General features: G+C 40.4%; 1 protein-coding gene across 1 annotated transcript; it reads right to left on the minus strand.

The window, feature by feature from the left end:
* Positions 1-75: 75 nt before the first annotated feature.
* On the minus strand, positions 76-27,904 carry LOC134398345 (opsin-5-like). Its single transcript, XM_063125628.1, has 6 exons — positions 27,784-27,904; positions 16,760-16,965; positions 5,259-5,358; positions 3,756-3,860; positions 2,544-2,767; positions 76-519 (listed from the first exon to the last, which is right to left on the minus strand). The coding sequence occupies exons 1-6, from the start codon at positions 27,902-27,904 to the stop codon at positions 76-78; spliced, it is 1,200 nt and encodes a 399-aa protein (XP_062981698.1).
* Between the last annotated feature and the right edge of the window lie 72 nt (positions 27,905-27,976).

Genomic DNA, 27,976 nt, shown 5'->3' on the forward strand with positions numbered 1-27,976 from the left:
AGAAAGGACGGAGACGGAGGGCAATGGCGAAGCAATATTTGATTGGTTTGCATTCACTGGCTGTCTATGGTGCGCTCACAGTCTGTCGCATTCAATGTTGGGATTGTTGGACGGGGTATCGAAAGCACCAAAGTATACTTCCTGGTTCACAGGAGGAGGGGTGTTGGAACGACTCCCCACCCCCGAATCGGGACTTAGAGCAGGCTGGACGTCTGCTGCGTATTTCTCTTCTCTCTGAGAAGGCGAATTTTCCTGTTTCTGTTTGAGGTTCTTGAACCGTTTGAGCTTCACAGGGTCCTTGATCTCTTTGGCACAGTGGAGCAAGATGGAAATGTCCTTCCGGAATTTGGAGCTCATTCCAAAGTAGATGATGGGGTTGTAGAAGCTGGCAGACTTGGCAAAAAGGCTGGCGAGGATGCTGGTTAAATTGGGCACAGCGTAGCCATAGGCAGACCACATGGAGATGACCGCGTATGGGGACCAGGCCGTGATAAAGGCTGTGCAAATGACTATGGAGACCTAGGTGGGAGAAAATGAAAGAATGAGGCATGCCGGTTTCCATTTCCTTACCAAAAGAGGCAACGGCAAAGAACACGTTCCTGGAAAATTAAGACATTTGGATCATATTTCCAAGTCTCTTATTGACACAATAAATGATGTCTTTCAAGCCTTAAGCATTCTTTGGCTCTTTGCTAGCTTATCTTTTCAGATTAACTGTACACCGCTCTGAGATCTTAATGATATAGGGCAGGATATAAATGTTTTAAATAAATAATAAATAAATAACAGAGCTTTATCGGTGTTTTAAATTAGAAGCAGCAACCGGAGGCTGTAGGGCAAAACCAGCTCCCTGACCACTATCATGTGGCAGCTCAGTTGCCAACCTAGTGGGAAGGTGGTTTTGGGAATGGCTTTGGCAACTGCACTTGGTGCAGTCCACTTCCTGGGATATTTGGCCTGGAGCGGATTCCAGATGCTGATCATGTCAGTATCGAGAAGTGCTTTGCCCCACCTTGAACTGAAATGCCAGCTGTGCCCTTTTCTTGACCACAGTCATTCATGTTCTGATAACTTCTAGACTGGTCTACTGACACACTCTACATGGGGCCAACCATAGAGGGTTTCCGAAATGTCAGTTGGTCCAAAATGCTTCCACTAAAGAAGGCATATAACTGCAGTTCTTCATTTTCATTATCTATTTGTTTCTAGGCCCAATTTAAGATGCTGTTCCTTACATTTACCCAAAAGTACCCTAAAGCAGCTTACTCCAACCTGGTGCCCTCCAGATGTGTCAGACTGCAAAGAGCCTTGGTATGTGAAGGACTGCCTGCCTTCTCCCATATGCTCCCTCCTATACACACTGTTCACCATCTGAGGCCCAGCTCTGGGGTTGCCCTATTGACTGTAGTTTGGTGCCTGGGCACAAGGAAAGGTACCTATCAGTCATAGCACCTGTATTATGTAATGCCTTACCCAGGAATGCCCACCTAGCCTCATCCTTATTAGTCTTCCAACACCTAGTTAAAACAAAGTTGTTCCATAAAGCCTTTGCTTATGAGTAGCTACGGTCTCTGGTTTCTGCTCTGATAACTGTGTTCCTGTTGCTATTGGTTGTGTTTTGGTCTTTTTTTCCCCCCTGTTGCTTGAGCAAAACAGATTTTATTGCTGTTGTTTGTTATTATTATTGTTGGAGGTGTTTACTTGAGGTTTTATTGTGGTTTATTATTTTAAATAATTAGAGTGTAAGTTGCTTTGAATTTTATCTTTAAAAAAGCACAATAACAATGTTTTTAAAAATAAAATAATAACCCCAAGCTGGCCACTCTTGGACACGGAACATTTTTACCCAAGGCTGTTAATCAGCTGTTAATTTGTTGTATTTACTTCCAGTTTCATCGCATAATTGAGAACCAAGCATTATATGAGAAGCATTTCCTTTTCTGCTACAGAAAAGTGGCTGGGAATAGGAACCGGCAATAGTGCTTCAAATTCAAGAGCTTTAATTCAACAGGGTATGTGCAGAGCAGCTGGAACTGCATATGTGAAGGCCTTTTTAAAGAGCTGAAATTCCACTGATCAGCTGGTTCATGTAAATGAACTGAATCTAGCATTCAACTCCACTGCTGATAGGTGGGTTTCTCCTTCTTTTAAAAGGTTCTGCTTACACAGCCCTGGCTGTTGGGTCAGAGAGGGTTACCTGCAGGTATGGAATCCATTCAAGTGTGTGTAGTTCCTTATCTAGCTAGGGATACCTGTTCAGAACCTGCTTCTATGGCCCTGCAGCCCCTGCTTCAATTAGAGCACAAATCCTCTAAGGTGTTGCTGCTGCTGCATCAGATGCTAATTCTCATTATTCTCTATTTTTCTCTTTTCTCGCTATTTCTCAATCCATCACCTTTCTTATTATGCTTTTTTTAATGCACTGGTTTGTATTTTTGCCACTTGGATTTACATAAAATGCCCTCTTGAGATTCTAGGATAACTGAGAGCACTGGATCTGTTCCCATTTTTGTATACACATGAAAAGGGAAGGCCAGACTGACCCTCGTGACACTTCGTTCCATATGCCTCTGCCTGTTGGTTGGATCTCCCACTCCACTCAACGCATGGCTTGACTTGACTGTATTGATGATAGACACATATGAGAAAACCATGACAGAAACAGGTAGGAAGAAGCAGCAGATGAAGATGGACACAATGTAAGACTTGTAGATTGTCGAGAAGTTGGCTTTTGCCCAGTCTATTTCACATGTTCCATACATGCGATCTAGGAGGTGAAAGAACTTGGTTAATAATTCCCTTTTTAAGACAGGTCTCTATATACTTTTCTAATTTTGATATCCATTCAGATCGGTTACTCTTTAGAATTCCAAATGGGGGAAAATATATCATAATGACTTAATTTCAATAATTATAACAACGTTTTGCTATAATCCTCATGTAGTTCAGCCTTCCTTCTGTGCAAGAGCCATGACCAGTCTTCTGTCCTTTTCAGCATAGAAATGGCATCTGACTTGGGTTACGCCAATAACAAAGGTGGCGATCCTAGATATACAGAACAGCCATACACTTTTGTGGGAGTGTAAAATGTATTTCGTATTCAATTCCCAGTTCCCTCTAGAGAGAGTTCTTGCTGAGTGGGTGATTGGTATTCATTTGAAGATACACTAAATTACAGTGCTCCTATGGGGAAGTGTTCTTCCATAGGAGTGCATTTGTATGCACTGAGCAATAGTAAGTGAGAAGTCAGAACTCAAAATCCATATGGATCGGCAGGAGAGATATGTGACGCCTCCAGACAATTTTATTTGGGGTTATGAAAACTTTTTTATTATTATTAACGGCACAAACTTATACAAGTCTATTCAGAAGTAAGTCCCATTGAGTTCAAAGGGGCTTACGCCCAAGATCAGTGGGTACAGGATTGAAGCCTAAATCTTAGTAATGTTGGTCCCCAAATCTAGAATAGTTAGATTCAGAGAACAAACCAAAACATAGCTCTACTATCATGAAATTTAATTTCAAATAATGTAAAATAATCATTCCCTTAATTTACCCAGGTAGATACAAGAGTTGGAGCCAGATTTAGCTATGTTAGAGCAGACCTATTGAAATCAATGGAACTTATGACTAATCTATATCCCTTTGATTTTCAATGGACCTACCCAGTATTACAAAATCTAGATCCAACCCAATTTTCTTTTCCAATTTTCCACCACAAATGCCTACTTCAGTCCTAGAGAGAAATCCATTACCTGTGTAACTGCCCCATCCCAGGACTGGAGCTACTGACCAGAAGAAAGCTGCTATCCATATAAGAAAAAGGGCCACAGAGATGCTGCTATTGCTGATACAATGCCCTGAAACACATATCAGGAGAAGTTGGCACTTAAAATGCTTTACAATTGTACGATGAAGACATGCAATTGAATTATGAAAGTTGCATCGAGAAATTGGACAACCAAGAATCTAGTTACCCATGTTGATAATTTCTAGAAAACTAGACTCAAGTCAGCTGCACATATTTTAAAAGGTGAAATTTTAATGACTCTACAAATATATATATACACACACACACACATACACACACACACACACACACACACACACACACGCTAAGGTGATGTGTGGCATGGATGTTCTTAGCTATGACACATTGGAGGTTCTGAGCTATGAGAAGAACTTGTATGCTGGAGATTCTAAGCTATGAGAAGAACTTCATGTGGCTAAGCCACAGGATATATAAATGCAGCTGGGCAGGGGCGGGGGAGTGATTGGGAGGAGGAAGCACAAAGAACAGGCCGGGTGGCTCACCAGAGTGTGCACAGGCCTCAGGTAAGTCCTGCGGGTCGGCGTGCAGGCAAACAGGGTTTGCGTGTGTGTGGTGGAAGTGCCAAGGACGGGGGAGAGTCCAATGGACTCCTAGTTGGCCTCATGCCTGGCTTTGCCAGATGCCTGTGGAAAAGCCAGAAAAGTAAGATACTGAGCAATAAAGTACTCAGATGGTCTGCGTGAGTCAAGCTAGTTAGTTTTATCAGTGTAGCTATCTATACAGTGTGTCTCAAACTGACCTTGAACAAAGCTTCTGAGGAATTCCCCCTCCCAATTTAAATCTTTACTGAACTAACTAATATGAACAATTTCCTGTTAATTGGGCTTCGGGACTGTTTGTCTTCCTATTTTGGAAAAGAGAATACAACATTAACTAAATTATCATATATGATTTCCTCTGTTTGTAAAGTGGGGGTGCCACATGCAGACATCCTGGAAACTCAAACGGGGGTGGCGGGGTGGGCAACAGAGTAGGACAGGGTCTCTATTGGGTGCAGACATTCTCTACCCTGGCAAGAAAATTTAGAAGGCCAGTGAAAAATCCCTCCCTTCCCACCAAGCCTCAAAAAGTGCCAAGGACAAGAGCTACCCATGCAGGCACAAGCCTGCAACTGCCCTTTGAACTCAGGTGGCTGAAAGGAAAGGAAGTTCTCATGCTTGCTTCTCCTCAGACTGGGGCTAAAAGTGTGAAGGGTGCTTGGATACTTCCATTTTTACAATTCCTGCAACAATCATCCATGGTTTATCACGATATGCCAGTGTGTCTAAAACAGATTATCTAGGAAAGTGGATAACCCTGATTCCTTATAAACAACATTTTCAATAGTGCAAGCAGAGCCATCTGTAAGAGAAGAATTCATATGAGATAGGAAATCAAGCCTTAATAGTACAAGACCATGAAGTTTGTATTGCCCAAACCATCTTACCTCGATCAGGATGGCATCCTTTAATGTAGCGAGTAATGCTAATCACTGTGAGTGTATTAATGCTAGCAAGACCAAACAGCAGTGTCAGAAATCCATCCACCTGGGAAAACAAATAGGAAAGAAATAGTTGCTGCAACTCAACCTGAGAATGCCAAAAGCAATAACAAATTCTCACATTGTTCCAATGATCTCATATTCTTTGGGGCGTACAAGAAGCACTTTAAGTATCAGTGAAATATCAAATGTCAAGGGAAGTTATCAGCCATATAATCAGTGAACATGAAGACATCTGAAAAATCAAGGGTGCATCATTTGGATGTGATGTACATTAAATTAACAAGCAAGCACATGCTTGAACACATAGAATCATAGAATAGCAGAGTTGGAAGGTACCTACAAGGCCATCGAGTCCAACCCCCTGCTCAATGCAGGAATCCACCCTAAAGCATCCCTGACAGATGGTTGTCCAGCTGCCTCTTGAAGGCCTCTAGTGTGCGAGAGGCCACATACTCCTAAACTCCTAGATTGCTGGAGTTGCTGAAGTGAAAAGTAAAGAAGAAACGTAGATTCTAAATTGTGTACGGAGAAAGAGCATGAAACAGCCAAAGCCAAGCACTTCTAATTGTGATTTACTTCAACCGATGAGAGTCAATGAGGCAGGCTAAAAAGTGCTTTAGTATTAATTCAAAATAGCCCAAAACCTTTAAGGGCATGCTTTTCAAAACATTTTAAAAAGAAGAGCTAAAACATCTTTTCATATAAGCACTATTGCACAAATATTTCAAAAGGGCTTGAAGCCCATTGGATGACCCTGAGCAAATCATACCCTCTGAGCCTAACCTGCGTCCAAGTATTTTTGTGAGCATTTTTGGTGAGGATTGGAGGAGGGGGGGCTCTTTGGAGAACGGGCAAGATAATGTAATTAAGTAACTGCACAATCCTATTCATGCCTACTCAGAAGTAACTCCTATTAAGCTCAATGAGGTAAGTGGGTATAGGATAAGGCCTTGAGATTTAAAAGACACCTTAATCCACGACTTTAACCATGGTGAATAAAGCAAAAAGCCTTAGTCACCGTGGTTAAAACCATGGTTTAAGGTGTCTTTTGAACACGGCCTGGCTTTCTGGCTTAACCAGCATGGTTAAAGCCATGGTTTAAGGTGTCTTCTGAACGGGCCCACTGTGTTCAGTGGGGCTTACTTTCAGGAAAGGGTGCATAGGTGGTTTTGCTTGAGGGTAATTCCCATTTAATTCAGTAGCAATTTCTTCCAACTAAACATTTATAGAGCAGAGCTGCTAAATGCCTAGGAAGAAAAGTTCATGGAGAATCCCAATTGATTTTTTTTTATTAGCCCTGCTCCTGTGCTTTTAACAGCAACCTGATACACAGAAACATACATGTGTGTGGTGGAAGGGAGAGGCACCATCTTTCACTACTCAGAGAGGATAGTCTAGTAAATGTATAAACTTAGATATAGATTCAGTTTGCATGAAGTGAATTATTGCCATGCTTAACAAACTGTGGGTTGTTTGGGAGTGTGAGAACAAGCAAGCATGCTGGCTCATGTCTGCTCACCCATTTCCACTCTCTAAGCAACTGCGTCCCTGAGTTGTTATCCGTAACAGGGGAACCCGGAATTGTGGGTTGTTGAGGGAGAAACAACACAGAGTTTTAACCCAAGAACAAACCATAGGTTCAAACACTAAGCTGTTTCTCCCTCAACAACCCAAAGTTCTGGGTTTGCACTGTACATTATGGACACAGCAGAAGTGGGTGAGTGGTCAGGAGCCAGCACAGTGACTTGCTCCTGTGCACTCCCGAATAACCCACGGTTAACAAACTGTAGGTTGTTCATTGCATGTGAACTGGGTGATATATGTGAATTAATGTGAATCAGAATTCATTCTCCTAATTTGTTTTAAATGCCAGGGCCCTGGAAGACAGGAGAAGATGATGATGATACCATTCTTCTCAGTATGTCTAGACCACTTTATCCTTATCATAGTTTGCTTCCATGTATCTAGCGTTAGGAAGAATGGGTACTTTGACTATTGGCAGCATAGAAATGTAATAAATAAATATTTTGTAGAAAGAAAGAAAGACTTCTATATTGAGGGTATGGCTTTCATTCAGTGACTCATTAACTCTGGTAGCTACTTGTTCTTATGTTACTTTTTTTGTACATCAAGTTTCAGTCCTAATTATGGAAAAGTATGTACAAATCTATTTGGTCCCAATACATGCATAAAGATTGGTAAACTAATTAGTTTCAGCTTCCCAGTATGGGGACCTAGCATCACGTAACCTGTCACTGCATTATGAATGCTTTTTTCATGAATCATTAAAAACTTCATGAGTATGCAGCCTTTGTCATTGAACTACTAACTGCTTTTCAATAGGAGCTCCATTTAGAAATTGCTGCAATAATCCCATACATTCAGGATTTCTAAGACAAAAGCACTTTGGTTTAATAGTAAACATCAAAAGCTGATACAAGAAGATTAGAGGGTCTGAGTCCTAGCTTGAGAATCAATTATGCTTGGCACTGCTAACAGATTAGACCTTCTGGGGGTGGAATGAAAATAATCACTTTATTTTAATAAATGGGAATACAAATCAGATTGGCAAAGTCAGGCAAAATCCTGTGCATGCTTACTCTTCTCTTCCTGTTCGCTAAACAGCTCATCGACGGCAGGTTCAAGAGTAGGAAGCAGAACCTGGTGCCCTAATATTTTTCAAGGTATTTATTCAAAATAAATTTGTGAAGGGAGCAGGGAGCTTCATGGGCACCATTGGAGCCCCCCATGTTGGGGACCTCTACCATATACTGTTAGTCCATCTAACCCAGTACTGTCTACTTCAGCCTTCCCCGACCTATACCCTCCAGGTGTTTTGTACTACAACTTCCATCATTCCTAACCATTGGTCATGTCTGCTGGGGTTGATAGTTGTAGTGCAAAACATCTGAAGGATACCAAGTTGGGGAAGACTTACCTAGGGTACTTTCAGATGGAGGGCTCCCAGTGCTACCAATTGGAAGGCAATGTGTAAGCATTCTTTTCTCCCTTGCCAGATTTTCCACATTAAGACACTTTGTGCTCTATGTCCACACATCCCAACAGTGTCCACTTTGCCAGTTTGACAAATCATGGAGGAGTTTATAATCTAGTTTGTTCAATTGGTGGTGGTCTTGAGTGTTGCTGGACCCAACATGAAAAAACAACAACCCTCAGCTGCAGGACCACAGAACACTAGGATGTGCTTTAAAGAATTGGTAGATCAAGGTTGGATTCACAATTCAGGGCACAGTTGCACGCAGTGTCCACACAATTACGTCCAGTCAGTGGGGCTTCACTATCTGCTGGAGTATGGCTGATGCTAACCTGTTCTGTTCTCAGACGCTGGGACCATTCAGAAGACACCTTAAACCATGGCTTTAACCACGGTGGTTAAGCCAGAAAGCCAGGCTGTCTTCAGAAGACAGTTTTAACCATGGTGAATAAGGCCCTTTTGCTTTATTCACCGTGGTTTAAGGTGTCTTCTGAACACAGGCTGGCTTTTTGGCTTAACCACCGTGGTTAAAGCCATGGTTTAAGGTGTCTTCTGAACGGGCAGAAGCTATCAACATTTTCGCCAAAGGCAAAAGTAGTCAAGTGGGAGCCAGTGTAGGCATTCTCTCTGAAGCCATAAATAAATAAATAAATAAAACAAGCAAAATACACTAGAGAGAAGTGGTATCTGTAACAAATTGTTGCCCTGTGAAGTGGTCCCTTTCAGGATTCAAGCTACTACCTTGTATTCTAACTCTGCCCCCATGTTTTCCATCTCAACAGTCAGTCAGCATTCTGAACATGATTGGTCCTAACTGGGTTGTTTTTTGGAGTTTCTCCCCACCCCCACTGTCTACTTAAGATTTTCTTTCTAAACACTTTTTGTACTTTTGTGAACACTGGGGGTCCCCGAAACCTGCCAATACTTCCTTCATGTGCAATGTGCATGGGGTCTTGAATACATTTGGGCTGTATAAGGAAGGCCTGTACTCAGAGAATTGAGATCACTATTAGTATAGATCATAGAAATTATATTTCTGTAACACTGGCAATACTGAGCTGCACACCTAAGACCTACTCAACAAGAAGCACTTATGCATGGAAAAGGATCTGTTGCTCAGGTCACACTTTTCCAGCATGACGCTATAGACAATTGCAGATTCAGATCTTTCAGCCACTGAAATCATTTTGCGGAAGTCATACAGATTTATTAAATATTTACAATATCACAATTTTTGAAGCAGACGTTTTAGGAGAGAACGGGTTTGTGCAGTACATCTTTCCTACCTAAATGTAAGAAACAAGAAACATGGTGGGGGACTTTCTGGGTTTCCCCTCTCTTCTGCTTTTGGCTCAGTCTTTAGTTTACTTTGAAGAGATTCCAATTTTAGATAATCAGGATGTTGAGGTGAGTTGAATGATCCTCACCTTTACCACCTGTTTTATCTGCTAATGCTCTTAGGGCTGTCAGATGAATGGTTTGGCTGTCAGTTATTTCTATCTTACACAAATGTCAGGAATAATGAACTATATATAGACATGAATCTCCAGGAATACCTGTACTTCAGCTATTACTTTGTTAAGTCTGAGAGCCATTAATTCTCAATCCTCTGTTGCATTAAAATTAAGAGAACCACCATTTTCTTTTCTTTGGGTAGGTTGTCTTGCCAGACATTGATTAAGTGGGGAATTCCCTTTCCCATGAAATTCACTCAGAACTGAGCATCTTTTGGAAGTAAGTTTAAGATGTTTATTTTTATTTTAGCTTTGGGTAGCTTGGCTCCATTAAATTCAATGGGATTTACTTCTGAGGGTGCTTCCAGACCACGTTTCTATGGTGCTATTGCCCTGCTTCATTCATGAAATTTTATGGGCATTCTACATAAGAACATAAGAAGAGCCATGCTAGATCAGACCAAGGGTCCATCTAGTCCACACAGTAGCCATCCAGTTGTTGATGGGAAACTCAGGACATGAGTTCAATAGCATCCTCCCGCCCATGTTTCCCAGGAAATGGCATACTTAGGCATACTGCCTCTGATACTGGAAGTAGCACATAGCTATCAGGACTAGTAGTCATTGATAGCCTTCTCCTCCAGGAATTCATCTAACCCCTTTTTATAGCTATCCAAATTGGTGGTCATAACTATGTTTTGTAGTAGTGAATTCCATAGTTTGGCTATGCACTATGTGAAGAAGCACTTCCTTTTATCTGTAAAGAATCTCCCACCAATCAGCTTCATGGGATGACATGGGTTCTAGTATTATAAGTGAGGCAGAAAAATGTCTCCCTAGCCACATTCTCTACATCATGCATAACTTTGTACACCTCTACACCTTTGCCCCCTTTCCACCCCAAAGCTAAACTATACATCTTCATCTTGAACTCATATTGTCTCCTATTTTCCCACCACTTCTTCCATCTTTTCTCTTAGTGCAGAAAACCTGTTATAGAGAAACAGATAGAATCGCAACTTTTATTAGTAGCACTAGGAACTCTCTATCTTGTATTACCCTGAGTAAACATGCATAGGTTCACACAGTTCGTTTTATCCATAAATCTTGTTTGAACTTAACCTAAGGTTCAGTAACCTGACATAATGCTTCTGTACTGCTGCCCCATCGTAAACACTCATCTGTTGATACTGCATATTCTTAGGATTAGGCCTCGATTAACTTTCTAGATCATATGAACTAGTAATAATGCCACATTGGCTGCTATTAGCTAATTATCTTGGATGGTTTTACATAATCTCATGCTTACTTTGTACTAACATACATTTAAAGATAAACATTTTGGAATCTTTTTTGCGGGGGGGGGGACTTGGTTTATCAGGGGAGACCAACTTGTGGCCCTCCAGATGTTTATGATTCCCATGATCCTTCACCATTGGCTGCACTTGGGGTTCTCCCAAGCATGCTGATACTTTACAAAGATAAGACCTATGCTGAATAGAAATGTCACTGTGAAAGTAATCCTATCACTTGCTCCCATGGTATTCAATGGGACTACTACCTGTAAATGTGTTTAGGACTGAAGCCTGTGTGGGTTCTGGCCTTTTCTTTTTCTTTTTTGGTCCAGGGACTTCTTTTTTTAAGGTCAAATTGAGTTTGTCAATTCCTTTTCAGCTGACATTACTTAATCCACGTTGGCAGCCTCTACTGAAGCAAAAGGTTACACATGCCCAGTGAGTGAACCTTGAGGACCTCTGGGCCACTTTTGACGCACACTGGCAGGGTAGCCTGAGGAGAAAGGACTTGGAGAAGCTTGAAAAGAGTCCTTGGCAGATGCTTTAATCTATTGGTAATGTGGAACATAGGTTTGTCACCAGGTTTAGACATTTTTAAAAGATGCCAACATAGGATCATTGTTTTTGTTGACCTAGTATATCCTTATTGGAGACTATAAGAGCCTTTTAAAGTCTCAACTGTTTCCACATATTCCTAGTCATCCAGCTACATCAGACCCCACATCTTCACCATTTCTCTTGGGTTGTCAACTGGCTAGAATTCTATTGTCCCAGCCAGAATTTAATCCTCTAGGACAGTTACCAGAATAGCAATCTGTAAATTTAGGAGGGAACGTGTTGTACCATTTTTTTTGCTGCTCAGTGTGAGGTACTGAGGTGTCCATCAGAATGTCTAGTCACCAACAGTCTGGTACAGTCAACTTGTTAGACCACAATCCAACATAGAATCAGGAGAATTTAAGGCTACTGAAACATATAGGCTAACGTTTTCCTCATACTGCACATACTACACATGTGTACTCAAGAAGTAAGTCCCAAAGAGTTCAGTGGGGCTTGCTCCTGGGAAAGTGGGTATAGGATTGCAGCCTTGGTGCTACAGGCCTCTTTCTACTGTCAGAGTCTAATATGGTTATTTTTTAATTATATATTAATTAGATCCATTTTTTTAAAAAGAAAGAAAGTCCCTTCATGGGTGGAAAACACCACACATACTCGGGAGCACTGTATACTTATGTCCTTCCTTTCTATGGAAGAAGTGTTTTCTACCAATAAAGAGTCATCCAGGCTATCCCAACCTCTCTCTTTTTATTTAAAATATTCTGCTGAATCTCTTCTGTTCTATGTCTCTGCTGCTCTCTGAATGTGCTGAATCACTTGCCAGCTGCTGTTTCCTAAATCTGTTTTCCCTTTGTGTCACTGAGTTATTCTGCCTGTCTGTTTCCTTAACTCTCTTGCTTAGCTCAACCTAGATTGATTCACTCCTTCAAAAGAGAATCTCATTCCCTTCAGCAGGAAAAGTCACCCTACACATGAATAATTTCCTGCTAATCTTTGCCTTGCTACTTGTTTTGTGACTAGGGGGCTCTTAACATATGATCTTTGTCTACTGTTAGGTTTCCTTCCTTCCTGGCACTTCCTAGTCCCTGAGATGGCATTAAAAACAACATTACGGCACCTGATGAAGTGGGCTAGTGTCCATGAAAAGCTCTGCTACAATAAATTTGCTAGTCTTTAAGTTGCCACAAGACGCTCTGTCATTTTTGCTGCAACAGACTAACATGGCTACCCATCTGAAAATTATCGCATTAAGTGGTTCTTTTCATGGCGGAATTTCTAAGGGATACAACAGGAGACATCTTGGTTGTTCCCAACATCCTGTAAAATGACGTTGGGAACAAACTTTCGTGAGTGGTCAATCCCCAGGGTGAAATAAATCACTCATTCGGAGGAGACCTGAGACTGGAGGTAGTACATAGTCTTATCCTCCATTTATTTGTCTAATCCCCTTTTTAAATTAACGGCAGCATATTGTGGCAGCAAATTTCATAATTTAATTTTGTCCCTGACAAATGGTTCCATATTCTAAAATAGCCACTCCAATACTATTTTAAATATAGTGTAGAAACTCTGCTATTTCAGCCATGATTGTCTTACAACTCAACCTCTTCTACACATCCTTATGTCTATATTCCAATATATAACTAGCATTCCTGTTTATTTTAAGATCTGGTTAAATGAATGTTTGGATATTCATCCCTGACCATTGAGTAAATGAGTTCTCCTCCCATGTATATAAGGTTTGTTTACCAAGGAAAATAACTTTAAATATCCAGCACTTAATTGCTTAAGTGCATTTTTTCCAAAAATACAAGGTTATATTGTACACTTGTGTGTGTTTCAAAATATCACCACCAATTTCAGTGTTGAACCTCTCATGAAAATCTGATAGTGTACTGTGACTGCAGTTCCCAGAAATGTGTTAATACACGTTTTCATTTTCCTTGTTGCTGCTTAAAAAATATTTTAAAAATGGAATGTTAGTGTTGGCAAAAGTTTGTTCTTTAAAGCCAGAGTTCCAGTCAAAATGACAGCCAAACAAACATTGAGAGTAGAAGGACACAGGGTTCCCCCCACCCACCCCACCCCCGGTCGTCTGACATATCCAGAATATCACTTAAAAAATTAGGTGGTAGCTAACTTATGCTATTCCTTTAGGAAATGTTGGCAAAATCAGTTCTTCTTCAATTTAAAAAGTGGACAAAGTTCCTCATATGTTCTGTTTGAAGCTCTATTACGTACATACATACATTATAATTAAATATTTACACAGTCCCATAACTAACATTTTTGCATGAAATTTTAATAACGAGACATTTGTTTTAGCATCTCCACCCAAAATGTGGCCCAGTACTGTTTTCCATTACTAAACAATGTAAGTCCTACACATTTGGAGGAGTTGTATGTAGCTCAGCGGTAGAGCACCTGTTTTGCATGCAAAAGGTCCCAGGTTCAATCCCCAACATCTCCAGGTAGGGTTGGAGAAATTAGTGTCTGAAACCCTGGAGAACTGCTGCCAGTCAGTGTTGACAATATTGGGCTAGATGGACTAATGGTCTGACTCAGAATAAGGTAGCCTCCTATGTGTATTGTTTCCCCCTAGATTTTTATGGCATAATGGATCTTGATGTTGACTAGGAATTGAGTTATTCCTCTGGGAGAATTTTGCAAAGGAGGGAAGCTGCAATCCTGCACTCAGATCAGTTGTTTTTGACTTCAGTGGGTTTCAGCAGCAAGTAATGGCATGCAGATTTGCAGCCTCATCATTCACAAGATTAGGCAAACGCCAGTGAGTGAAATCCTTAAACAAGACAAAAAAATGGACCTCATTGGATAAAGTGAATAACCTTCCACCAAGATTAGTATTGTTAGAGGCTCTGCTCAAAAGATTTTCACATTAGGGCCAGGTTACCTGCAGGGCTGACGAGATGCGGGGAAGCCGATACAAAATACCAGGGGCCAGCAGTCTGGAAGCGGGCCCAGGGCCTGACTATGTTCTGGGTTTGCACTCCCGGGGCCTGGAAGCACTTGGGGGTCAGGAGCAGAAATGTGGGGGGAAGAGATGGCCCCAGGCCCCGCCTGAGTACCATGAACTCACAGCACATCCCTTGCCAGCCAGCTGTGTGGCCCGGGCGAGGCTGCCGCCAGGGGTCTGCCAGTCTTGCTCCCCAGGCTACATCAAGGGCCAGGGTGGGGGAGTGGGCAGCCAAGCAGGCCTGCCCAAAGCAGGGGGAGTGAGTGGCACTGGCAGGCCTTCAAATGGTGCCAGATGGAGGAGGGTGCCTAGGCCTCGGGAGGCCTTCATCCTCCAGGAGCCCTCCTGCTGCTTGGGATGGCAGCTTCCTGCCCACAGGCCATGCCAGTTAAAATTTCTTAGCCAGTCTGCCCTTGCTGGGGGAAGGGGGCAATTTTTATTTTTTTTACTGGGGCCCAAACTCACTTTCGGCGGCCCTGGTTACCTGAGGGTTCATCTCCTCCAGTATATAATTTTCAAGGCCCTAAGATCATCCTCAGCAGTCCATCTCCCAGAGCTCCTGCCAAAGGAAATGAGGTGGATGGCTACTCAAAAGAGGGCCTTTTCTGTTGTGGCATCCTGGTTGTGGAAAGAGAGACTCGCCTACCTTGTGCTCTTTCCAGTGCCAGGTGAGAACCTTCCTCTTTTCCCAGGCATTTTAGCCTTTCACTTTCTATTTTAAATCTGTTACGGTATTTTAAATCTTTGCATGGGTGCAAGGTTGTATTTTTATTTGATACTGTAGTTTTAAACTTTTAGATTTTATCTCATGCTTTATTTTTAATTATTGTGAACTGCGTAAAGAGCCTTCGCTCTTGGGCAGTATAGAAATGTAATAAATAAATAAATCTTAGGTCAAGATGGAGGAGAGGCTGCTGGGGGTGGAAAAGAGCACTTGATTTTTTAAAACTGGCTGATACAAAATTGATTGACATAATTATTTGCATACTTGCAGATGGGATTGCTTCTCTCAGCCTGCTGAAAAGACTGTTCCAGGTATGCTGAAAACATTAAATAAAGCTCTAATGATCTTAATGTAAGTGACAGATAGATAAATGCTATCCTTTAGCATTGGGCAACCAATTCAAGGAAAATAAGATCAAAGGGCGAACAACAGTAATAAAGAAAATGCAAAGAAAATAAAATTAAATAGGAAATAAGAAGAGCATCTTACACATGCATAGGCCCAGTGCAGATGTACCTCCGCCAATCAGTTAAGAGATAAAAAATAGGTTGATGGGTTGTGGACTCATGAAGTTCCATTTCTTGCTGGCTAGAGGAATTGGTCCCCTTCTTTCCTGCATTAATAATGACTTAGCACGGACCTACTACCATCCATGGTATAAGCATAGCCTAGCAGCTGCTTGACAATCCTCCTGTTTTTTGCACTCATGGGCAGGTGGTAATGATGGGGGATTTACTGAGTGCCAGGTAGGCTACTATATATAGCTGATGATGAGCTGCATTTGGCTTTGTGAGTCACAGGTTGTGCAGGCCTAGTTTAGCATTACATCTGATGTAAACCATGGTTAATGCTAACCAGGTTCCCTTTAACCAGGGTTTTCAAACCAACTTCAAACCTTAGATAAAATGGGAATCTAACTCTTTGCCATAGTTAAAGGTGAGGTTACAAGGGAATAATTGGGGAGTGATTTGCACTGGAGAGGGGAGGAGGGAATACACAAAATTGGCACCTTTCATCTGCACTAGGAGCTTTTCTAGATGAAAACCTGCTATTTCTTCTTCTGCATTCTTTGCAGGATTAAGATTGGATGTCTACACACAGTGTTTTTCCTTTTCTGTCTTTCCTTACAATCTGCTATATAACCTCTAGGTGGCACAATGGTATAGAAGAACAAAGCAGAATAACACAACTATACTCATAGGGATTTGCACTTTGTTTTGAGATTCCAAAATAAAATACACACACATATACACACACAAATGGGAAGTTGATTAGAAAGCTCGGGACACTGAAAGTTAACAACATCATCTAAAGAACCACTAAACTTCCATGACTAGGGAATGGTGAGCACACAATAAATGCCTTGTTTTGAAAAGCTCTGGGCCTTATATTGTATGATATTTGTCTCCCATGACTGCATGATCCATCAACATTTAGCTCTTACCTGACAAGTCCATATTGATGTGATAAGAAATCCATCATCTCTGAATACGTTAAAAATTTCAATGATCCCACGAGAGTACCCAAAGACAGAGACACTGGCATCAGATACAGCCAGGTTAAATGTCAGGTAATCTGTAGGCTGAAGGATAGCTCTCTGTTTATACAGTACAAATATTACAATGCTGTTCCCAAACCAAGACATCCAACCTAGAAAATAAAATAAACAGTAATAACCAAGTAAGAAACTGCTCAAATACATGACATATAATTATAGTTCATGGTTGATTCTAAACAGTTTAAAATGATCCCAACTATGGTTTTATACCATTTAGTCAACTTGTGCATGTTATAAAGGTATTGATTGATTGGCAGATTGATTACATTTCTATATTGCCCAATACCTGAAGCCCTCTGACTGGTTCACAAAACAAGTTTCACCCTGTGATTCATAATATGCTTTCTGCGTGACTGCAGGTTGATGGATAAGATGACCATTCTAGAAGAGGTAGTTGCTTCAAGAAACATGGCTTCAGGGGATAAAGTCTTCTTGCCTTCATAGACTCCGAGGCAGGATTTAGAAAGCTATACAACACGATATTCAGCCTGCAGATGGGGACCATCTGTTTATCAAGAAGCTTACAACCAACTAGAGGTTTAACACATTTTAGGGGATTGAGGGAGCTTGAGCATATTTGTTAATCCCTCCATTAGATGGATATAATCATGAGCTTGAAAGAATTCTTCAGAAATACTTTGCAGAACAATCCGTCCTGTTAGTCAGTCATCCAGATGAAATCAAGATATTTGAGCGAAGCCTCCATTCTCAAAATCAGTATGACTCTGTGAATCAGATGCTGGGAAGAAACCACTGGGGATGCCCATTTTTCTGAGCTAATTTTGTTATGCTTATGAAGTTGGATCAGCATTTATCCTGTTTAAGTTAATAATTACACTTAAAATTATCACATAATAGCATCACTAACCTAACATGGTTTCAGCACTGTTCTTGAAAAGTATACACACACACACACACACACAGAGAGAGAGAGAGAGAGAGAGAGAGAGGACATTCATTATATCTTCTCAACATGACTCTCAATACTAAACAAGTGTTCCATACCTGATGAAGAACATTCCATGTAATATAAGAAAAGAAAACTCTTTACTGGCAGTACCTGAGTATTGCATTGTTACACCAGTAAGTACTGGGTGTATACCAGAATAGTAATTAAGCATATTCAAGCAAATATAGTGAACTAATGAAGCTTTTTTAAAAAAAACTAATTCCTGAGCAGCCAGTTATTACTAGGGGCTTGTCTATACGGCTTGTTTACCCCAACCTAAATGTGCATATTTGCATTTTAGGTTACATGTCGCAGCTGTCCATTCACCACAGTGCCAGGTTTTAACCGCAATAATGCACATCTTGGCATTCAGGATTTACCGCGACTTTTAGATCATATTCGAGTTTGCACCACATTATGGCTATGTGTCTTTGGGGAGTTAAATCGGATTTTGACATGTGGGCGGAGCTTTGAGGGTAGGACAACGTAATTGGCCTATTTCCTGATTTCGCACCAATCGGCTGCCTTGTACATTCGTGCCAGTTTTAGTTTGAAGTCTCTCTGCGGGGCTCCACAGAGAAAGCTTCTTAAAACAAATTTATTTATGAATTTATATATTTAGTGCGTTTCTGTACCACCGAATATGCGAAGCTCTCTGGGTGGTTCACAAAAACAAAGAGGGAGAAACGGGCAGCCAGATGAAGGAGACGTGTTCTGCTGCCTCGTTCCTTTCCCTGTGCTGTGCTGCGTCTTTCCTTTCCCACCCCCTGCTCCCAGTTTGTATGTTCTATGAATCTGTGGAGCTCCGCATACAAAATGTATAGCTTCACTCCTCTCGCCTCCGTAGCTTCCTATATGTGATAATGTGCATGTGCGCATTTATAACTCACTATAAAAAAAATAAATTCAGGAAATAAATCACTGTTGCTGCTGCAGTGTGACGCTCTTTACCTACATTCGAATCAATGAAAATTCGGGTTTATATTTAATGAGGAGCCATCCTGTTGTCATATGGATGGGGCCCAGACAAGTAATAATGGTTTTAACCAAAGGGGTGGTTGTAGTGATTAAAAATTAGGGAGAATTTTTCCCTTCTAAAAGAGTTTGCCATTGATGAGCTGAGATTTTCAAGAGGTAGTTTTATTTCTGAATTTCGCCATCTAATTTATATTATGCTTTTCTATAATAACATGCTCTCTGAAGTACCTAAGGTTTTTAAAATCCTGGCTGAATCAATGGGCTCTGCAAAATGACTGTTTTAATCCAGAGCAAGGGACTGTACTTCAATCCCTAATGATCTTTTTGAGATTTCATTCAGACTACACTCCAGTTTTAATGATCTGGGAAGCGCCGACTATTTTTAAAGGTTAAATTGACCTTGCAAAATTCAAACTAGAAAAAGACATTCAAGAACATTTTTGAAATAATTGATAATATTATACTTCTTTGAGATTCATTTAAAGCACATCCTAAAGGCTCCTTTACATCACTATCTTTATTTAGGATGTGCAGCCAAAATGGTATTACCCTTGCACAACGGGGAGGTATCAGCAGATTCAGTGGTGCCCTGAGGTTTGCAGATGTACACAAATTCTTTTTTATAATTATTTTAAAACACAAAGTAAACATCTTACAAAAAAGAAACAACACAACATATTACATACATTTTGAATAAATGTTGAATACATATATAAGATAAATATTAACTATAACCTATCCTATCATTACATATGTAATCATTCTAAACATATAAGTGCACCCTCCACCTCGGGATCTATTCCTGCTTCCAAAATCTCATATTTTCTTCCGCTGGCGGTTTCTCACTTCCCTTAGTAAACACAAATATTAGGAACTGTTTCCAGATTCCTTCAAACTCATTTATTTTAATTATGCCTTTCCTCCACTTAATATTACAAGTCAATTTATCATTAAGAGCTATATCCCAAACTTCTCTATACCTACACAAATTCTTTAGGAAAACATTTCCCTAAGGGTTGGAGAGGGGAATCAAAAACATCCCAATGCGGACTGAGTATGCTTGGTGCCCATGGAATGCTGACTGACTGTTGGAGGAGAATCAGGTGGGACAGTAAATGGAATGAAGTATTGTGGTGGACATTGCATGACTTATTGACTGGAACAGTGAGCAAGAGCGTTTTGTTCCAGGTCCCACTCTTCCATTACTATCTGTCAAATAAAAAGGCAAAGAAAACAATGGGCTTTTGCTATTAAAGGCGATCCAAAAGTGAAAAGGCAAAAAAAAAAATGTGCTCCTCATTCCCTTTTCATGGTTGTTTATGGGTTCTTTAGATGACGCAGTGACCCTCCAGTTTCATTTCTTTTTGTAAACAGCACTTTTAGTGAGTTTTTAGAGCAGGGAAAATGTGGTATTATTTGTTAAAGTGAAAGATAATGCTTTTCCACTCATGTATTTACACTATTCTGCTATACCACAGTGCCACCTAGAAGTTATATAGCAGAATAGCAGCTCTTTGTGTACTGCTTGGATCTAAATTCTGTGATTAAACAGAAAGTAGTATGAAAGCTCTGGAGCTTTCCTTGTGTAGAAAGGCTCTAGAGCTTCTGGAGACCAGGAAGATAGAAAAATCCTTGGCATTTCCAAACAAGGGGCCAAGCCAAGCAAACATGGCAAGTTACTACAATACTAAAAGAAGAAGTTTATTATTCCACCAATTAGGATAAGCAGTGACATATTAGGGTGGGGGAAAACCAAAACACCCACAACTTAATTAGTAATGAGTTCTATAATTGTTATATCAATCTTTATGATTAAGAGAATCCTTACAAAATGACATTTTCTGTTTTGGGGTAATTGAAGATTCCTCATTTTATCTTAATCTCTGATGGATTAGAGTGGTTGTACTTATTTTAGGTGCTAGAGGGTTCATATTTTTCTGAATTGGATTTGGGTTACTTATAGTGAACTCATTGTTCAAGTGTGGATCATAAAGAAACAAACAAACAAAAACTCACACACACAAAGCACTATCTATCCACAAGAGGGGAATATCACCGGCTTGGGAGAACTCCAACATTTGAAGAGGAACAAAATACCTTTAGACAAATTATATTGGGATATCTTTTTGGGCTGAGCTTAGGAGTCATGGCATTACAATGGTTTCAGTCCTTCCTAGAGGATTGGTTCCAGAAAGTGGTGCTGGGGGACTGCTGCTTTACCCCATAGCCACTGGGGTAAATGGGGTAAATGGGCTTATAAGGTACCACAAGGGTCTATCTTGTCCCATATGATTTTTAACACCAGGGGTTTGGCCTAAGGTATCATGAATATGTGGATAGCACGCAGCTGTACCTTTCATTTCTATCTGCCTTATATTTCATTTCTACTCATCCCACAGAGGCTTATCCCAGGGAGGTTGTGGAACTCTTGAACAGGTAACTAGAGCCAGTTTTGGGATGGTTGAGGGCAAATCAGCTCAGACTTAATCCAGACAAGATGGAGGTACTGTGGCAGGAAAGCCAACTTCACTGGATGGATCAGCAAAAGGATGGAAGAAGTGGTGGGAAAATATGGGAGAATTACAAGTGGAAGTGGACGAAGTCTGGGCTCGCCTTAAAAAGTTGTGCAATTTCATGAAGTCTCGGGGGGTGGCTGTGCAATTTTGTGACATCTCACCCACCCTGCCTCAAAGAGCTGTGCAATTTTATGGTAAAAGGTTCATCTGCTGGCATCCAAGAGATGTCCATTATCACCCATAATTTCTGGAGCAATTGTACTGTTAGCAATGGCAGTTTGGCCAGATCCCCCCCGCCGCACCCCCAAAGATGGAAGATTATATGCAGGTGATATGATGTTATCATTAGAGCATTTACAGAACTCGACTTCTTTTACATCTTTTACTTTAAAAAATCTTCGGTATACTCTTTTTCCAGGATACAATTATCTGGATCCAATCTAAGTTAGTTGCTAAGTTTGAACCAACTGAATTCAATCTGAAAAGTGAATCAAGATTAATATAACTGTGAACAAATTAGGCTGGACCAGCCTAACAATGACAAATCAGTAGAATTATACAGAAACCTCTTCTGAAGAGACTAGCACATTCAAACAGACCTTGGTTTGAAACTTTCAAAACACCCAATTAAAAACTCTAAGGTGATATTTCTTCAAGATATAACTGCTTTGACAAAAACTAGTTATATTACATATGAAAGGATATAAAAGAAAAGCTAGAAAGCTGATTTGCTAAGATTTTGATAATCAAGAGGTCTATTTTACCTATCTTTTATTTTTATTTACAACCTCCCCACAGATTCATAGTTTACAGTGATGTAATGAATTAGTAAGAATGCTGCTTGATTTTACATGGATAGGGAAATGCACAAGATTGCAAGTCAGTACTTAACAAAAGCCCAGTAAAGGAGAGGCGAGCTGTTCCCAAACTGTTTTCAGGCTGCTCAACTGTGCTGATTAAGAGAGCCAATGTACACAGATTGTGGGGGGAAATCAATTACAAACCCGATCAGTCTTTTTATTTTTCTTATACATTTTACATCCAGAGCCTCCTTGTTGCTTTGCTGTTGTGCCACTTTACACCAACCTCTACATTATTCTTGAATGACATACACGTTAGCCGAAAGGTTATTCCCATACAATTACTTGGTAGATGCCATTAATTATAAAAGCAAAATTAGTCATGCTATCTCTTCATTGCAAGTTATTATAATGTTACGGTGTTGGTCCCTTACAGCCCAGTACCTATGACCACAAAGAGATTCAGAATCCCTTCCAACTATGTAATCCTTTACTCTTAGGATTTCTTTAAGTAGTCATGTGAGCCCAGTGAGTGTGGGTTATACAAGGGTTAAATATCCTTCACCTAACCCTAAAACAGACCATGAGTTATGCAAGAGTTAATTAAACCTCACATAACCCATCATCACTGGGCTCGCACAACATGACAACCCCCAAGCAGAGGTCGCATATTCAAAATGGCAGCTGCACATGCCCCACACATGCTGCAACCTCACCAAGGGTTAAATAACCCATGATGGGCTGTCATGTCATGCCAACAGACTCAGTATCTCTGGAGACCGGGAAGAGGAAGGTTGATAGCTTATAACATTCTGGTGATCTGTTTCAATGGGAGCTAGGATGGTCCATGAAAGTGGAGATGGCTTATCTTTCTTTTTCCCACTAGACAAGAGGAATGGGTGAGAGAAGTCTCTGGGTGTAGCAGGAAGTCAGTCTGAACTGGAACTGGACCTAAAAAGGAAGCAGAGTGCTACCTTTGCTCTCTGTAGGAAATCCTATAGCACAATGGGTTCCTGCAGACACTGAGGCCACAGCTAGACCTAAGGTTTATCCTGGGATCATCCAGGGTTCACCCCTTCCTGAGCACTGGATCCCCTGTGTTTTGCATTTTCAGAAATTGAAGCTAAAAATTGCTATAGTTTCAGACTAGCCCCTTTCTTATATTTAGAAGATAAATCCTATACCAAAATGGAGTATTTTAGAAGAGGTCATGGCTGGCTGGCTGGCTGGCACCTTGAACAGAAATGTTCCACACTGTGACACTTAGTTGTAGTTTCCATTTGTAAATGTTAGCAGTGTGGTCAGTGAGTTAGAGCCAGACATCCTGAAGAGTGAGGTTGAATGGGCCTTAAGAAGCATTGCTAATAACAAGGCAGCAGGAGACGACGGTATCCCAGCTGAACTGTTTAAAATATTGCAAGATGATGCTGTCAAGGTGATGCATGCCATATGCCAGCAAATTTGGAAAACACAAGAATGGCCATCAGACTGGAAAAAATCAATTTATATCCCCATACCAAAAAAGGGAAACACTAAAGAATGTTCAAACTATCGGACAGTGGCACTTATTTCACATGCCAGCAAGGTAATGCTCAAGATCCTGCAAGGTAGACTCCAGCAATTCATGGAGTGAGAATTGCCAGATGTACAAGCTGGGTTTAGAAAAGGCAGAGGAACTAGAGACCAAATTGCCAATATCCGCTGGATAATGGAGAAAGCCAGGGAGTTCCAGAAAAACATCTATTTCTGTTTTATTGACTATTCTAAAGCCTTTGACTGTGTGGATCATAACAAACTGTGGCAAGTTCTTGGTGGTATGGGGATACCAAGTCATCTTGTCTGCCTCCTGAGGAATCTGTATAACGAACAAGTAGCAACGGTAAGAACAGACCAAGGAACAACGGACTGGTTTAAGATTGGGAAAGGAGTACGGCAGGGTTGTATACTCTCACCTTACCTATTCAACTTGTATGCAGAACACATCATGCGACGTGCTGGGCTTGACGAATCCAAGGATGGAGTTAAAATCGCAGGAAGAAACATTAACAATCTCAGATATGCAGATGACACCACTTTGATGGCTGAAAGCGAGGAGGAGCTGAAAAGCCTTATGACAAAGGTGAAAGAAGAAAGTGCAAAAGCTGGGTTGCAGTTAAACCTCAAAAAAACCAAGATTATGGCAACCAGCTTGATTGGTAACTGGCAAATAGAGGGAGAAAACGTGGAGGCAGTGACAGACTTTGTATTTCTGGGCGCAAAGATTACTGCAGACGCTGACTGCAGCCAGGAAATCAGAAGACGTTTACTTCTTGGGAGGAGAGCAATGACAAATCTTGATAAAATAGTTAAGAGCAGAGACACCACACTGACAACAAAGATCTGCAGAGTTAAAGCAATGGTATTCCCCGTAGTAACCTATGGCTGCGAGAGCTGGACCATAAGGAAAGCTGAGCGAAGGAAGATAGATGCTTTTGAATTGTGGTGTTGGAGGAAAATTCTGAGAGTGCCTTGGACTGCAAGAAGATCAAACCAGTCCATACTCCAGGAAATAAAGCCAGACTGCTCACTTGAGGGAATGGTATTAAAGGCAAAACTGAAGTACTTTGGCCACATAATGAGAAGACAGGATACCCTGGAGAAGAGGCTGATGCTAGGGAAAGTGGAAGGCAAAAGGAAGAGGGGCTGACCAAGGGCAAGATGGATGGATGATATTCTGGAGGTGACAGACTTGACCTTGGGGGAGATAGGGGTGGCGTCAGCCGACAGAAAGCTCTGGCGTGGGCTGGTCCATAAAGTCACGAAGAGTCGGAAACGACTGAACGAATAAACAACAACAAAAAGGCCGATAAGATATTTCAGGCAAATGAGTGATGTGCAAAATGGTATGTTGCAGCAATCTTGGAAGCTTCCATGTTTCCTTGGGAAAATAATGTGAAGTGCCCATAGGAGTTCATTAGAGACTTAATTATGACATTATCCATCCCTTTAATATACTTGCTGTCAAAATTATAATCCTACAATGATAAACTCGATTGGAGAAGCTTGCTATGAGGATCTTTGCTTCAGTACAGCCAGCACAGAGGAGAGTGATCAGTTTAGAGAGTGAATTTTGTTCTCAGCCAGTCAAGGTCAACTTTCCAGAACCCATACAATGGCAAGGCACGCTTTTTCTATAGTGGACAAGTTTTGTTTCCAAGCCAGCATTTTCTTGCTCAAATAAACAAAAGCATATAATTTTCCATCACAGCCAGCTTGTAGCTGGGCAGCCCCCAATCTCTGGTCTCTGATCAGAAGCATCTGTGCTCCCAGTAAAATAACTGCTGAAAGTTAAAGGCCTGCAAAAAAGGATAAGTCAGCATCATCCCAGCTTACTTTGCCAGGTAGGTGTGTGTGTGTTTACAAAGGTCTGTAAAAGAGGCAGCAACATTGCTAAAAATGCTCCCACAAAACACCTGTAAGACTAAGGCAGGATTGGACTGGCTTGTTAGAAGGAAGTGGTCAGGTCAAAATACCTTGTCTTTGCCAGGATGGGCTTGAGGAATTGCTGGCCAACCCTATGCCCCAAATATACCATTTGATACTTGTGGGCCTTAATTTTAAGTGGATGTTTTGTAACACTGCATTATCAAATTGGAGGTGTACCTTTCCAGTCCTGCTACACACAAAGGAGATGTGAGATTTATGGGAAATCATATTCACATTGTCTGTGTGAACTAATTTTAATATAACATTCCTATCTGAGAAAAGAAATGTCTTCACTAATTTTGAATTAGTGTCTAGCAGACAAATAAGACCTTGTCTTCATTTGAAAAAGAGAAATGTCTAATTCACTATTTTTTTTTAAAAAAGCAAGCTTTTATGCAGAAAAGAACAAAACTATAACCAACTGTCCTTCCACATTAAAATTGTAGGTGAAACTACATAAAATAAATTAACCATTGCCTTAGAAAACACATTTATCTCACGTAAAAGCATTTTTATTTTTTATCAGGGGCATATAATGTTAGCTTGCAATTCTGGAATATAAAGTGCATGAGTACATTCTGTGCTTATTGTTGATAGTGTTATGCATATTGAAGCATCCTTAATAAAAATGTGTTGCTAGGACTCTCAAACTGTGCATAAATAAATATAACTTCTATCAATATAGAAAATAATAATAACTCAACTACTACAGGAACCAAAATTGTACAGAGGAAAGCAGCATTAAGGGGACAGTGTCTTAAAGGAAAAGAATCTAATACAGTTGTTTTAGTTTTAAATAAGAATTGTAGAGTGTTAAAAAAAAACTTTTCTACTCCAGTCTCCTAAAACCAAAGTAAGTAGGAAACTCACTGCCTTCCATCCCTGATAAAATTCATCTTTATTTTCTTCACTGAGACCAGTCACTAAAGTATATTCCCTTTGCCTGCAACACCCAACTTTGGTGTATCAAAGAGTGATTGAATAATTGATAAATTCACCAAGTCAAAACTGCAAGATCTGGATGAAATTTTATGGGCAGCGACAATCCCTCTAACCACTCTCATATGTCCACATGTACCACTGTGAATTTTGATGTCAAAGGAATTCTGATCAAACTGAATAAATTCCAGTACTGGAATGTCTAAATTATGGTAAGCAAACCTATCATTTAAGGGCCATAGGCCAAATCCAAATGATAATGTAAAATAAAAGACCTGAATATATCTTTCATTCCTCTTTCTTTAACTCTTTTAAGACCAAGAAGTTCATTGTTCTAATTATCATTTAACTTCGTATGCAAGGCCTGAAGCTGCTCTCATCATTAAAAGATATCTCCAGTAAGGAGTCCTTGTGCTGAAAGACCACTTCTTCATTTTGGTCATCACAATGTAATTTAACATTACTGTTGCAGTGGTCTCAAGCAACAGTAGATTCCTTAATTTGGCTCATGCTGATTGAATCAGATCTAACTTTGGGTGCAAAACAATAATAGTCCATCAGGTATCAATCAACAGACAAATGTGCAGAAATCATCTGCAAAGCACTAAAAACCCTTTCACATTTTCAAGTCAACATTTTTACAGATTTTAACTAGTAAGGTAACAGCCAAGGAAAAATCTCTAACCTAGATGCTGGCAAATTCCAAACTGCTAACAGTTCTTTGTTGACTAAAGAAATACAACCCTTTTTCTTCTTCTTACATAAGCCATGTAATTTAAAATTTGACTGATTTAGACTCCAAAGCACACATATAGCTGAAAGTCCTACAAAACTCATCTTCCTTAACTGAGAAGTATGCTAAAGGGCCTGTTAACTTTTTTCTTTGTCAAACAAATCTTCAATTGCAATTTAGTAGAAGGGAAGCTTGGATTATATGCAACCTGCTTAAGTATTTGGATTCAAACCAGTTTAATCCCTTTGAAATGAATGGAACCTAATCAGTTTATAGTCTGGTATTTCAGTTTACCTTGCACAGTACACTGGACTGATCATATTGCCTGCCCCTCCTTCCAAATACTTGAATGTCATATTTAATAAAAGCACATCAATGTTCTGTTCTCATAATAAATAAGAGAAAAGAATGGCAATTTATGACATTTTCTTATCCCTTAATGAAGGTCCATCAAAGTCCCCTTTAAACCCTGTATACAGCATGCTTCATTTCATAAACTATACAGAGACACAGCCCATAAAGATACATACCGAGAGCCAGCAGATAGAAGCCAATAATAGTTTCTCCTTGTTCTGACACGGGAATGTCTTTGTTCAAAAAGGTGATGTTGTTGTTCCTCCATGGTGCCTGAGGGGAAACCTGGAGAGACATTTTCAGTGGTGCCTGACCCAGAACTTGCTCTTTTCTCAATTCCTGCGTGCAAACAAAAAGAAACTGACCTCT

Source organism: Elgaria multicarinata, chromosome 4 (assembly GCF_023053635.1).
Source record: "Elgaria multicarinata webbii isolate HBS135686 ecotype San Diego chromosome 4, rElgMul1.1.pri, whole genome shotgun sequence".
In the NCBI taxonomy this organism is placed as follows: domain Eukaryota; kingdom Metazoa; phylum Chordata; class Lepidosauria; order Squamata; family Anguidae; genus Elgaria; species Elgaria multicarinata.

Excerpts from the sequence above, each read along its gene's own strand:
- LOC134398345 (XM_063125628.1), bottom strand. The coding sequence starts at position 27,904 with ATGTCTCTCCAGGTTTCCCCTCAGGCACCATGGAGGAACAACAACATC. Across the intron at positions 5,359-16,759 it reads CATCAATATGGACTTGTCAG|GTGGATGGATTTCTGACACT; the intron begins GTAAGAGCTAAA and ends TTGTTTTCCCAG. Across the intron at positions 520-2,543 it reads TGGAACGAAGTGTCACGAGG|GTCTCCATAGTCATTTGCAC; the intron begins GTCAGTCTGGCC and ends TCTCCCACCTAG.